The sequence below is a fragment of the Balaenoptera acutorostrata genome, chromosome 3 (genome assembly GCF_949987535.1).
Source record: "Balaenoptera acutorostrata chromosome 3, mBalAcu1.1, whole genome shotgun sequence".
NCBI classification, from domain to species: Eukaryota; Metazoa; Chordata; class Mammalia; order Artiodactyla; family Balaenopteridae; genus Balaenoptera; species Balaenoptera acutorostrata.
Genome location: NC_080066.1, coordinates 54590045 through 54604351, shown reverse-complemented (window position 1 = coordinate 54604351; position 14307 = coordinate 54590045). Strand labels below are relative to the sequence as shown.

Genomic DNA, 14307 nt, shown 5'->3' with positions numbered 1-14307 from the left:
TTAGGTTGCTTCCATGTCCTGGCTATTGTAAATAGAGCTGCAATGAACATTTTGGTACATGACTCTTTTTGACCTATGGTTTTCTCAGGGTATATGCCCAGTAGTGGGATTGCTGGGTCGTATGGTAGTTCTATTTGTAGTTTTTTAAGGAACCTCCATACTGTTCTCCATCGTGGCTGTATCAATTTACATTCCCACCAACAGTGCAAGAGTGTTCCCTTTCCTCCACACCCTCTCCAGCATTTATTGTTTCTAGATTTTTTGATGATGGCCATTCTGACCAGTGTGAGATGATATCTCATTGTAGTTTTGATTTGCATTTCTCTAATGATTAATGATGTTGAGCATTCTTTCATGTGTCTGTAGACCATCTGTATATCTTCTTTGGAGAAATGTCTATTTAGGTCTTCTGCCCATTTTTGGATTGGGTTATTCGTTTTTTTGTTATTGAGCTGCATGAGCTGCTTGTAAATCTTGGAGATTAAACCTTTGTCAGTTGCTTCATTTGCAAATATTTTCTCCCATTCTGAGGGTTGTCTTTTGGTCTTGTTTATGGTTTCCTTTGCTGTGCAAAAGATTTTAAGTTTCATTAGGTCCCATTTGTTTATTTGTGTTCTTATTTCCATTTCTCTGGGAGCTGGGTCAAAAAGAATCTTGCTGTGATGTATGTCATAGAGTGTTCTGCCTATGTTTTCCTCTAAGAGTTTGATAGTGTCTGGCCTTACACTTAGGTCTTTAATCCATTTTGAGTTTATTTTTGTGCATGGTGTCAGGGAGTGTTCTAATTTCATACTTTACATGTACCTGTCCAATTTTCCCAGCACCACTTATTGAAGAGGCTGTCTTTTCTCCACTGTATATGCTTGCCTCCTTTATCAAAGATAAGGTGACCATATGTGTGTGGGTTTATCTCTGGGCTTTCTATCCTGTTCCATTGATCTATATTTCTGTTTTTGTGCCAGTACCAAACTGTCTTGATTACTGAAGCTTTGTAATACAGTCTGAAGTCAGGGAGCCTGATTCCTCCAGCTCCATTTTTCGTTCTCAAGATTGCTTTGGCTATTCGGGGTCTTTTGTGTTTCCATACAAATTGTGAAATTTTTTGTTCTAGTTCTGTGAAAAATGCCAGTGGTAGTTTGATAGGGATTGCATTGAATCTGTAGATTGCTTTGGGTAGTAGAGTCATTTTCACAATGTTGATTCTTCCAATCCAAGAACATGGTATATCTCTCCATCTATTTGTATCATCTTTAATTTCTTTCATCAGTGTCTTATAATTTTCTGCATACAGGTCTTTTGTCTCCTTAGGTAGGTTTATTCCTAGATATCTTATTCTTTTTGTTGCAATGGTAAACGGGAGTGCTTTCTTAATTTCACTTTCAGATTTTTCGTCATTAGTGTATAGAAATGCAAGAGATTTCTGTGCATTAATTTTGTATCCTGCTACTTTACCAAATTCATTGATTAGCTCTAGGAGTTTTCTGGTAACATCTTTAGCATTCTCTATGTATAGTATCATGTCATCTGCAAACAGTGACAGCTTTACTTCTTCTTTTCCGATTTGGATTCCTTTTATTTCTTTTTCTTCTCTGATTGCTGTGGCTAACACTTCCAAAACTATGTTGAATAATAGTGGTGAGAGTGGGCAACCTTGTCTTGTTCCTGATCTTAGTGGAAATGGTTTCACTTTTTCACCACTGAGGACAATGTTGGCTGTGGGTTTGTCATATATGGCCTTTATTATGTTGAGGAAAGTTCCCTCTATGCCTACTTTCTGCTGGGCTTTTATCATAAATGGGTGTTGAATTTTGTCGAAAGCTTTCTCTGCATCTATTGAGATGATCATATGGTTTTTCTCCTTCAATTTGTTAATATGGTGTATCACATTGATTGATTTGCATATGTTGAAGAATCCTTGCATTCCTGGGATAAACCCCACTTGATCAGGGTGTATGATCCTTTTAATGTGCTATTGGATTCTGTTTGCTAGTATTTTGCTGAGGATTTTTGCATCTATGTTCATCAGTGATATTGGCCTGTAGTTTTCTTTCTTTGTGACATCTTTGTCTGGTTTTGGTATCAGGGTGATGGTGGCCTCGTAGAATGAGTTTGGAAGTGTTCCTCCCTCTGCAATATTTTGGAAGAGTTTGAGAAGGATAGGTGTTAGCTCTTCTCTAAATGTTTGATAGAATTCGCCTGTGAAGCCATCTCATCCTGGGCTTTTGTTTGTTGGAAGGTTTTTAATCACAGTTTCAATTTCAGTGCTTGTGATTGGTCTGTTCATATTTTCTATTTCTTCCTGGTTCAGTCTCGGCAGTTTGTGCATTTCTAAGAATCTGTCCATTTCTTCCAGGTTGTCCATTTTATTGGCATAGAGTTGCTTGTAGTAATCTCTCATGATCTTTTGTATTTCTGCAGTGTCAGTGGTTACTTCTCCTTTTTCATTTCTAATTCTATTGATCTGAGTCTTCTCCCTTTTTCTCTTGATGAGTCTGGGTAATGGTTTATCAATTTTGTTTATCTTCTCAAAGAACCAGCTTTTAGTTTCATTGATTTTTGCTATTGTTTCCTTCATTTCTTTTTCATTTATTTCTGACCTGATCTTTATAATTTCTTTCCTTCTGCTGGCTTTGGGGTTTTTTGTTCTTCTTTCTCTAATTGCTTTAGGTGCAAGGTTAGGTTGTTTATTCGAGATGTTTCCTGTTTCTTGATGTAGGCTTGTATTGCTATAAACTTCCCTCTTAGCACTGCTTTTGCTGCGTCCCATAGGTTTTGGGTCGTCGTATCTCCATTGTCATTTGTTTCTAGGTATTTTTTGACTTCCCCTTTGATTTCTTCAGTGATCACTTCGTTATTAAGTAGTGTATTGTGTAGCATCCATGTGTTTGTATTTTTTACAGATCTTTTCCTGTAATTGATATCTAGTCTCATAGCGTTGTGGTCGGAAAAGATACTTGATACGATTTCAATTTTCTTAAATTTACCAAGGCTTGATTTATGACCCAAGATATGATCTATCCTGGAGAATGTTCCATGAGCACTTGAGAAAAATGTGTATTCTGTTGTTTTTGGGTGGAATGTCCTATAAATATCAATTAAGTCCATCTTGTTTAATGTATCATTTAAAGCTTGTGTTTCCTTATTTATTTTCATTTTGGATGATCTGTCCATTGGTGAACGTGGGGTGTTAAAGTCCCCTACTATGATTGTGTTACTGTCGATTTCCCCTTTTATGGCTGTTAGTATTTGCCTTATGTATTGAGGTGCTCCTATGTTGGGTGCATAAATATTTACAATTGTTATACCTTCCTCTTGGATCGATCCCTTGATCATTATATAGTGTCCTTCTTTGTCTCTTGTAATAGTCTTTATTTTATGTCTATTTTGTCTGATATGAGAATTGCTACTCCAGCTTTCTTTTGATTTCTATTTGCATGGAATATCTTTTTCCATCCCCTCACTTTCAGTCTGTATGTGTCTCTAGGTCTGAAGTGGGTCTCTTGTAGACAGCATATATATGGGTCTTGTTTTTGTATCCATTCAGGCAGTCTGTGTCTTTTGGTGGGAGCATTTAATCCATTTACATTCAAGGTAATTATCGATATGTATGTTTCTATTCCCATTTTCTTAAATGTTTTGGGTTTGTTATTGTAGGTGTTTTCCTTCTCTTGTGTTTCTTGCCTAGAGAAGTTCCTTTAGCATTTGTTGTAAAGCTGGTTTGGTGTTGCTGAACTCTCAGCTTTTGCTTGTCTGTAAAGGTTTTAATTTCTCCATCACATCTGAATGAGATCCTTGCTGGGTAGAGTAATCTTGGTTGTACGTTTTTCTCCTTCATCACTTTAAGTATATCCTGCCACTCCCTTCTGGCTTGCAGAGTTTCTGCTGAAAGATCAGATGTTGACCTTATGGGGATTCCCTTGTGTGTTATTTGTTGTTTTTCCCTTGCTGCTTTTAATATGTTTTCTTTATATTTAATTTTTGATAGTTTGATTAATATGTGTCTCGGCGTGTTTCTCCTTGGATTTATCCTGTATGGGACTCTCTGTGCTTCCAGGACTTGATTAACTATTTCCTTTCCCATATTAGGGAAGTTTTCAACTATAATCTCTTCAAATATTTTCTCAGTCCCTTTCTTTTTCTCTTTTTCTTCTGGGACCCCTATAATTCGAATGTTGGTGCGTTTAATGTTGTCCCAGAGGTCTCTGAGACTGTCCTCAGTTCTTTTCATTCTTTTTTCTTTATTCTGCTCTGCAGTAGTTATTTCCACCATTTTATCTTCCAGGTCACTTATCCTTTCTTCTGCCTCAGTTATTCTGCTATTGATCCCATCTAGAGTATTTTTAATTTCATTTATTGTGTTTTTCATCATTGCTTGGTTCCTCTTTAGTTCTTCTATGTCCTTGTTAAATGTTTCTTGCATTTTGTCTATTCTATTTCCAAGATTTTGGATCATCCTTACTATCATTATTCTGAATTCTTTTTCAGGTAGACTACCTATTTCCTCTTCATTTGTTAAGTCTGGTGTGTTTTGACCCTGCTCCTTCATCTGCTGTGTGTTTTTCTGTCGTCTCATTTTGCTTATCTTACTGTGTTTGGGGTCTCCTTTTCACAGGCTGCAGGTTCGTAGTTCCCGTTGTTTTTGGTATCTGTCCCCAGTGGCTAAGGTTGGTTCAGTGGGTTGTGTAGGCTTCCTGGTGGAGGGAACTAGTGCCTGAGTTCTGGTGTATGAGGCTGGATCTTGTCTTTCTGGTGGGCAGGTCCACGTCTTGTGGTGTATTTTGGGCTGTCTGTGGCCTTATTATGATTTTAGGCAGCCTCTCTGCTAATGGATGGGGCTGTGTTCCTGTCTAGCTAGTTGTTTGCCATAGGGTGTTCAGTACTGTAGCTTGCTGGTCATTGAGTGATGCTGGGTCTTGATGTTGAGATGGAGATCTCCTAGAGATTTTTGCTGTTTGGTATTACGTGGAGCTGGGAGGTCTCTTGTGGACCAGTGTCCTGAAGTTGGCTCTCCCACCTCAGAGGTATGGCCCTGATGCCTGGCTGGAGCACCAAGAGCCTTTTGTCTACACGGCTCAGAGTAAAAGGGAGAAAAAATAGAAAGAAAGAAAGAAAGAAAGAGGCTATAATATAGTGAAGTAAAATAAAGCTATTATAAAGCAAAGCTATACAGACAGAATCTCACCCAGAAGCATATACATATACACTCACAAAAAAAGGAAAAGGGGAAAAATTAATATATCCTGCTCCCAAAGTCCACCTCCTGAATTTGGGATGATTCGTTGTCTATTCAGGTGTTCAACAGATGCAGGCACATCAAGTTGTTTGTGGAGTTTTAATCCGCTGCTTCTGAGGCTGCTGGGAGAGATTTCCTCTTCTCTTCTCTGTTTGCACAGCTCCTGGGGATCAGCTTTGGATTTGGACCCTCCTCTGCGTGTAGGTCGCCTGAGGGTGTCTGTTCCCCGCCCAGACAGGACGTGGTTAAAGGAGCAGCTGCTTCGGGGGCTCTGGCTCACCCAGGCCGCGGGGAGGGAGGGGTACAGAGGAGGCGGGGCGAGCCTGCGGCAGCCGAGGCCGGCGTGATGTTGCACCAGCCTGAGGCGCGCAGTGCATTCTCCCGGGGAAGTTGTCCCCGGATCACGGGACCCTGGCAGTGGTGGGCTGCACAGGCTCCCGGGAGGGGCAGTGTGGAGAGTGACCTGTGCTCGCACACAGGATTTTTGGAGGCGGCAGCAGCAGCCCCAGCGTCTCATGCCCGTCTCTGGGGTCCGCGCTGATAGCCACGGCTCGCTCCAGTCTCTGGAGTTCATTTAGGCGGTGCTCTGAATCCCCTCTCCTTGTGCACCGTGAAACAAAAGGCAAGAAAAAGTCTCTTGCCTCTTCGGCAGCTGCAGACTTTTTCCCGGTCTCCCTCCCAGCCAGCTGTGGTGCGCTAACCCCTTCAGGCTGTGTTCACGCCGCCAACCCCAGTCCTCTCCCTGCCATCCGACCGAAGCTGAGCCTCAGCTCCCAGCCCCGCCCGCCCCGGCTGGTGAGCAGACAAGCCTCTCGGGCTGCTGAGTGCTACTCGGCGCCGAGCCTCTGTGCGGGAATCTCTCCGTTTTTTCCTCTGTGCCCCTGTTGCTGTGGGATCCGCGCTGATAGCCGCGGCTCATGCCCGTCTCTGAAGTTCGTTTAGGCCGCGCTCTGAATCCCCTCTCCTCGCGCACCAGGAAACAAAGAAGGAAGAAAAAGTCTCTTGCCTCTTCGGCAGCTGCAGACTTTTTCCCAGACTCTCTCCCGGCTAGCTGTGGTGCACTAACCCCTTCAGGCTGTGTTCACGCCACCAACCCCAGTCCTCTCCCTGCGATCCAACCGAAGCCCGAACCTCAGCTCCCAGCCCCGCCTGCCCCGGCGGGTGAGCAGACAAGCCTCTCGGGCTGGTGAGTGCTGGTCGGCACTGATCCTCCATGCGGGAATCTCTCTGCTTTGCCCTCCGCACCCCTGTGGCTGCGCTCTCCTCCGTGGCTCCGAAGCTTCCCCCCTCTGCCACCCACAGTCTCTGCCCGCGAAGGGGCTTCCTATTGTGTGGAAATCTTTCCTCCTTCACAGCTCCCTCCCACTGGTGCAGGTGCCGTCCCTATTCTTTTGTCTCTGTTATTTCTTTTTTCTTTTGCCCTACCCAAGTACGGGGGGAGTTTCTTGCCTTTTGGGAGGTCTGATGTTTTCTGCCAGCGTTCAGTGGGTGTTCTGTAGGAGCAGTTCCACGTGTAGATGTATTTCTACTGTATCTGTGGGAAGGAAGGTGATCTCCGCGTCTTACTCTTCTGCCATCTTCTCTCCTATCCCCCGAGACTCACTTTTGATCCAAACAGATTGAAGGTGAAAGGATGGGAAAAGGTGTTCCATGCACTTAGTAACCAAAATAGAGCAGGGTGGCTATACTAATATCAGGCAAAATAGATCTAATTTTGTAGGTTTGTAGTTTTGCATTGTTTTTCTAAAATAGGGTTCCTTTCTCTGCTTGGCTCCATCACTTCCAACTCTGTCCCTTTGAGCCGTGTGTTGTCTTTAGGAAAATGGCATAAGCAGTTCTGTTCCTCCTTTGGAGGGAATGTGCTTCGTCACATCAAAGAGAAGAGGTTTTTCCAAATTCACATTCACATTCACAGGGGGTGTGGGCTCGATCCCTGGTCAGGAAGCTAAGATCCCACAGGCTTCACAGTCAAAAAACTTCTGCCCACTGTTCCCACAGTGGGAGGTGTTCCAAGGATGCAGCCTTAAGAGAGGGATGCTGTTGAGACCATCTGCATGGTGTACGGTGTACGCGGCTGAACCAGCTCCTATTACCATTTTCTTAATTGTTTTGGGTTTTTTTTTGTAGGTCTTTTCCTTCTCTTGTGTTTCCTGCCTAGAGAAGTAGCTTTAGCATTTGTTGTAAAGCTGTTTTGGTGGTGCTGAATTCTTTCAGCTTTTGCTTGTCTGTAAAGGTTTTAATTTCTCTGTCAAATCTGAATGAGATCCTTGCTGGGTAGAGTAATCTTGGTTGTAGGTTTTTCCCCTTCATTACTTTAAATATGTCCTGCCACTCCCTTCTGGCTTGCAGAGTTTCTGCTGAAAGATCAGCTGTTAACCTTATAGGGATTCCCTTGGATGTTATTTGTTGTTTTTCCCTTGCTGCTTTTAATATTTTTTCTTTGTAGTTAATTTTTGATAGTTTGATTAATATGTGTCTTGGCATGTTTCTCCTTGGATTTATCCTGTATGGGACTCTCTGTGCTTCCTGGTCTTTAACTATTTCCGTTCCCATATTAGGGAAGTTTTCAACTATAATGTCTTCAAATATTTTCTCAGTCCCTTTCTTTTTCTCTTCTTCTTCTGGGACCCCTATAATTCAAATATTGGTGCATTTAATGTTGTCCCAGAGGTCTCTGAGACTGTTCTCAATTCTTTTCATTCTTTTTTCTTTATTCTGCTCTGCAGTAGTTATTTTCACTATTTTATCTTCCAGGTCACTTCTCCGTTCTTCTGCCTCAGTTATTCTGCTATTGATCCCTTCTAGAGAATTTTTAATTTCATTTATTGTGTTGTTCATCACTGTTTGTTTGCTCTTTAGTTCTTCTAGATCCTTGTTAAACATTTCTTGTATTTTCTCCATTCTATTTCCAAGATTTTGGATCATCTTCACTATACATTATTCTGAATTATTTTTCAGGTAGCCTGCCTATTTCCTCTTAATTTGTTAGGTCTGGTGGGTTTTTGCCTTGCTCCTTCATTTGCTGTGTTTCTGTCTTCTCATTTTGCTTAACTTACTGTGTTTGGGGTCTCCTTTTCGCACGCTGCAGGTTCATAGTTCCCGTTGTTTTTGGTGTCTTTCCCTAGTGGCTAAGGTTGGTTCAGTGGGTTTTGTAAGCTTCCTGGTGGAGGGGACTAATGCCTGTGTTCTGGTGGATGAGGCTGGATCTTGTCTTTCTGGTGGGCAGGTCCATGACTGGTGGTGTGTTTTGGGATGTCTGTGGCCTTATTATGATTTTAGGTGGCCTCTCTGCTAATGGATGGGGCTGTGTTCCTGTCTTGTTAGTTGTTTGGTATATGGTGTCCAGCACTGTAGTTTGCTGGTCGTTGAGTGGAGCTGGGTCTCGGTGTTGAGATGGAGATCTCTGGGAGGTTTTTGCCATTTGATATTTTGTGGAGCTGGGAGTTCTGTTGCGGACCAATATCCTGAACTTAGCTCTCCCACCTCAGAGGCACAGCCCTGGTGCCTGGTTGGAGCACCAAGAGCCTGTCAGCAGCACCAAGAGCCTGTCAGCCACATGGTTCAGAGTAAAAGGGAGACAAAAAAGAAAGAAAGAAAGAAAGAAGAAGATAAAATAAAATAAAATAAAATAAAAAATTATTAAAATAAAAAATAATTCTTAAAAAAATTTTTTTAAGTAATTAAAAAAAAGAGAGAGAGAAAGAAGGAGAGCAACGAAACCAAAAACAACAAATCCACCAATGATAACAAGCGCTAAAAACTATACTAAAAAAAAAAAAAACAGACAGACAAAACCCTAGGACAAATGGTAAAAGCAAAGCTATACGGACATAATCACACACAGAAGCATACACATACACATTCACAAAAAGAGAAAAAGGGAAAAAAAATATCTGCATCATTGCTCCCAATGTCTACCTCTTCAATTTGGGATGATTCATTGTGTATTCAGGTATTCCACAGATGCAGAGCACATCAAGTTGATTGTGGAGATATGATCCGCTGCTCCTGAGGCTGCTGAAAGAGATTTCCCTTTCTCTTCTTTGTTCGCACAGTTCCTGGGGTTCAGCTTTGGATTTGGCCCCGCCTCTGCTTGTAGGTTGCCTGAGGGTGTCTACTCCCCGCCCAGACAGGACGGGATTAAAGGAGCAGCTGATTAGGGGTCTCTGGCTCACTCAGGCCATGGGGAGGGAGGGGTACAGGATGTTGGGCGAGCCTGTGGTGGCAGAGGCCAGTGTGACGTTGCACCAGTCTGAGGTGCACTGTGTGTTCTCCTGGGGAAGTTGTCCCTGGATCACAGGACCCTGACAGTGGCAGGCTGCACAGGCTCCTGGGATGGGAGGTGTGGATAGTGACCTGTGCTTGCACACAGGCTTCTTGGTGGCTGCAGCAGCAGCCTTAGCATCTCATGCCCGTCTTGGGGGTCCGTGCTGATAGCTGCAGTTCGTGCCCGTCTCTGGAGCTCCTTTAAGCGGCGCCCTTAATCCCCTCTCCTCGCGCACCCCAGAACAATGGTCTCTTGCCTCTTTGGCAGCTCCAGACTTTTCCCCGGACTCACTCCCAGCTAGCTGTGGCGCACTAGCCCCCTTCAGGCTGTGTTCACACAACCAACCCCAGTCCTCTCCCTGCGATCTGACCTCCGAAGCTGGAGCCTCAGCTCCCAGCCCCCACCTGTCCCAGCGGGTGAGCAGACAAGCCTCTCGGGCTGGTGAGTGCTGGTCAACACCGATCCTCTATGTGGGAATCTCTCCACTTTGCCCTCTGCACCCCTGTTGATGTGCTCTCCTCCATGGCTCCGAAGCTTCCCCCCTCTGCCACCCGCAGTCTCCACCCGCGAAGGGGCTTCCTAGTGTGTGGAAACCTTTCCTCCTTCATGGCTTCCTCCCATTGGTGCAGGTCCCATCCCTATTCTTTTGTTGCTGTTTTTTCTTTTTTCTTTTGCCCTACCCAGGTACGTGGGGAGTTTCTTGCCTTTTGGGAGGTCTGAGGTCTTCTGCCAGCGTTCAGTAGGTGTCCTGTAGGAGTTGTTCCACATGTAGATGTATTTCTGATGTATTTGTGGGGAGGAAGGTGATCTCCATGTCTTACTCTTCCGCCATCTTGGAGCTCCCTCCCACATATTTTTAATGGTTAATATATTTTCTTTCTTTTTTTAAAAAAAACCGTAGTCACCAGGCTGTGCATTACATTTCCTGATCTTATTTATCTTACAACTGGAAGTTTGTACCTTTTGACCACCTTCACCCATTTTGCTCCCTGCCCCCCGACCTCTGGTGATCACCAATCTGCTCTCTGTATCTATGATTTCAGCTTTTTGTTTGTTTGTTTTGTTTAGATTCCACATATAAGAGAAATCATATGGTATTTGTCTTTCTCTGTCTGACTTATTTCACTTAGCACAATGCTCTCAAGGTCCATCCCTGTTGTAAATGGCAGGATTTTCTTCCTTTTTTATGGCTGAATAGTATTCCATTGTATTCCAATGTGTATTCTATTGTGTGTATGTGTATATATATATATATATATGTATATATATATTCACACACACACACACACACACACCCCACATTTTGTTTAACCATCTATTGGCAGACATTTACGTTGTTACCATATTTTTGCTATTGTGAATAATGTTGCTATGAACAAGGGGATGCAGATATCTTTTTCAGATAGTGATATGTCTTCTTTAATTATTCTTATGTTTTCCAAATTTAATTTAATGAGATTATGTTACTTTGGTAAAGGAACAGAATTTTTCCCAACATTCTATCATGCAAAATTTCAAACCTACAGAAATGTTGAAGAACTACAAAATGAAAACCTGTCTATTAACATTTTACTGAGCTTGTGTCATCACCACCCATCTATCATTTATCTATCTATCTATGTTACCTAAAATATGTCTATCCATTCATCCATCCACCCATCCTCAGTCCATCTGTCAATACATCTTATTTTTTTATGTATTTCAAAGTAAATAGTACATTTCCAACTAAATACTTCAGTAAGCATATCACTAACTAGAGTTCAATATTTGTTTACTGTTTGATTCTTTTGAAGCAAAATTTACATGGTATAAAATGCACAAATGTTAAGGGTACTTTTGCTGAGGTTTGATGAACATGTTCACCTGTATAACCCAAATCCCTATCAAGATAGAGAACATTGCCAGCACTCCAGAAAGGTCACCATGCCCCTTCCCAGTCCATTCCTGTCCCCACCACAACAAAGGTAACCACTATTCCGAATTTTTCTACCATAAAGTATTTTGCCTGTTCTAAAATTTCACATCCAAGACTGGCCATGTGGGGTTCTAGGCTTAGAAGTCTGTGGAAGGCTGCCCTCTGCCAGAGCTAAGCTGATACCCCTCTCTGTCTCTGTCTCTGTCTTTATGTCTGTCTCTGTCTCTCTCTTTTGAGAGATAAACCTTCAGAACCTTTAGAAGTGAACTGACAGCTGCCTGCAAATGTCATGCCCTTAATTTTTTTATATTTTGCAGAAAAAGGAGCGTGAACTTACACTAAATAAATCAACAAATGCTTATACTACTGGGAAGATGACCCACCCCCCAAACATCCCAAAGGAGCAGACCCCTGCAGGGACCTCAAATGCCTCTTCAGCCTCAGTAAAACCTGAAGACAAGACTTCTGAAAACAAAAAGACTTACAACAGCATCAGCAAGATCGACAAAATGTCCCGAATTATATTCCCAGTCCTGTTTGGCACTTTCAACCTAGTTTACTGGGCAACATATTTGAATAGGGAGCCAGTGATTAAAGGGGCTACCTCTCCAAAATGAGCTGCCATGCTCCCAAACTCCAAGACAGCCGTACGTTCAGTGACGGGCACCAAGGAGAGGTTGAGCTTGGGGGACCTCCCTTATTTGGGCACTATCTTTCAGGAAATTTTTGCATGTTTAATAATATGTACAAATAATATTGCCTTGATGTTTCTATATATAATGTCAGATGTTTCAAAGATGTCACATTGATAAATCAAGCCACTTTCTAGAAAAACAGGAGACAATGGCTCTGACACTCAGATGCTCAGTATCTTACATTGATAGTTTACAAACAAGTATATTTTTAACTGTTCCAAGTGTTACCTAACAATGTTTTTTATACTTTGAATGTCATTTCATACAAATTTTCCCAGCAAATAAATATTTTAGGAAATACTCCATGATTATTACTTGACCAACTCTCACAAGAAACAAATATCACAAAGAGCACATTTTTCATTGAAAAAGAAACTGTGGGCATTTATGTACAAAACTAATTGCCTTTGATAATTCTTACTGTTCTGAAATTAAAAGTACTGCATGCTCTTATGTTAAGAAATAGAATAAACAAATATTTATGCAGACATTTAATAACAGAAATATATGGTATGTTAGATTAACAGATACAATGTTTCCCCAAGGAAAAATTTAACTGCTTAAAAAATATTTTTTGGGGGGGAGGTGGGAATGAAACTTACTTCTCTCCCTCCAACTCCCCCCACTAACTGAACAATGACCAAGAAAGAAAAGATCTTAAAACAAAAAGTAGTGTGATGACAGTCTTGGCATTTGGCCTGAGCATCCACTGTCTGAAACACTGACCACACCTCACTGCAGCCAGTGTGTAGTGCTTCAGTGGTGAGAAATTGTAAATGAGTTATTTTCCATTTTATTTCCCTGTATGTTATTTCATGATTGACTTATTGCTCTGTTAGCTTTTGTATATGAACCTTAAATGTTCATTAAAAAATAAAAAATAAACTGATCTTGTGGATAAATGTCATATTTTGAAAAATATTTCATATTTTGGTGGGTGGATTGACTCATTTTATAAAAATGATGTAAAGAAAACCCATCATGAAATTGCTTGGGAAAAAGTGTCTCACTTGGCTGCTCACCTCTGTTCCAATCTAATTCTTCTGGGTAGTATGTAGAGAGAAAGCTGACTTCAACCACAGTGAGGTGAATAGGTAGAATTGGAAGTTCTTTCCATCACATACAACTCCAGGGTGCAGTGCCCTACGGGTCTCTGCTTGATAGAGCTCTACCTGAAGGTGTTCCCAAGGTGGGTGCTTGCTGTGGGCAAAGTGACTGCTCAATTCTCCATGGCTTTCCTTTTGCTGTTTGTAAAGAGTGATACAAAGAACTGCATGTGGACCCGCTACTTACTGTTAGAAGAAGTATCCAGGAACAACATGTATAAAAGGAACAGTTTCTGTCTCCTCTATGACTTATAAAAGGGAAATTATGACCATTAGCAAATGGTATCAAAATTAAGCCTGCCTAAATTGATTACTTCATGGTACCTAATTCTTAAAAACCCATCCACCTCACCATGTTTGGTGGACACAGACATGGTCATGGCCATGGACACACATATAGGCAGATATTCCGAAGTCTTTCATCTTAAATAACCAGATAAATGCCTGTAGCATCCATTCACTGAAAACTCCAAGTACTTATCCTGAAAAACCTTTTCACAGGATTCAAGATCAGGTATTACATTTTATCAGAGTAGTATGAAAGATGCACAGAACTACGACATTTTTCAAAAAGACTGGTGCCCATTTTTGGCATCCCTCATTCATTAAATACACAGAGGTTCCATTGCAGCTACTCAGGCTCTCATAATAGAAAGGTAAAGGTCAACAAAAGGGGTGCTCTTAAAACTTCATACAAGAAGCATTTCTCTATTTCAAATGGTGCTATATTTGTAGAATGATGTTTGTGCTTTCCATTATACCACAGCATAAAATCGGCCAAAACCAAAGGCAGACGTGAAGCTGACTATGAAGCTTCTGTTTTCATTTACTGTTTATTTATACTTCTCTTACATTCTTTACAGTTTAGCCTTGCACTGTAGTTTGGAGGAAAATATACTATAGGTTAGAGCTAAAAGGCTACACATACAAATGCTCACTTTAAACATCTCAGTCCTAACGGGAAATGATATCTTCCATATCAGGTTGCAATAATTTTCTTGACAAGTTCTAGCTTTTGTTACAGGAAACCCTGGGAGCCCTGCTAGGTGAATTCCAGTTTGAAGATATAACTACTGCATTTACATGCTGCT

The 14307-nt window shown here is 41.7% G+C and overlaps 1 protein-coding gene across 2 annotated transcripts in view; it reads left to right on the top strand.

Moving 5' to 3' along the window:
- The window catches only part of GABRA5 (gamma-aminobutyric acid type A receptor subunit alpha5), a 103047-nt gene extending 90670 nt beyond the window's left edge, over positions 1-12377 (top strand). For both annotated transcript variants that reach the window (XM_057543562.1, XM_007179122.2), the window contains exon 11: positions 11733-12377. In XM_057543562.1, coding sequence (XP_057399545.1) covers positions 11733-12032 — 300 coding nt within the window. In that variant the 3' untranslated portion in view covers positions 12033-12377. The remainder of the gene's footprint in view (positions 1-11732) is intronic.
- The last annotated feature ends 1930 nt before the right edge of the window (positions 12378-14307 follow it).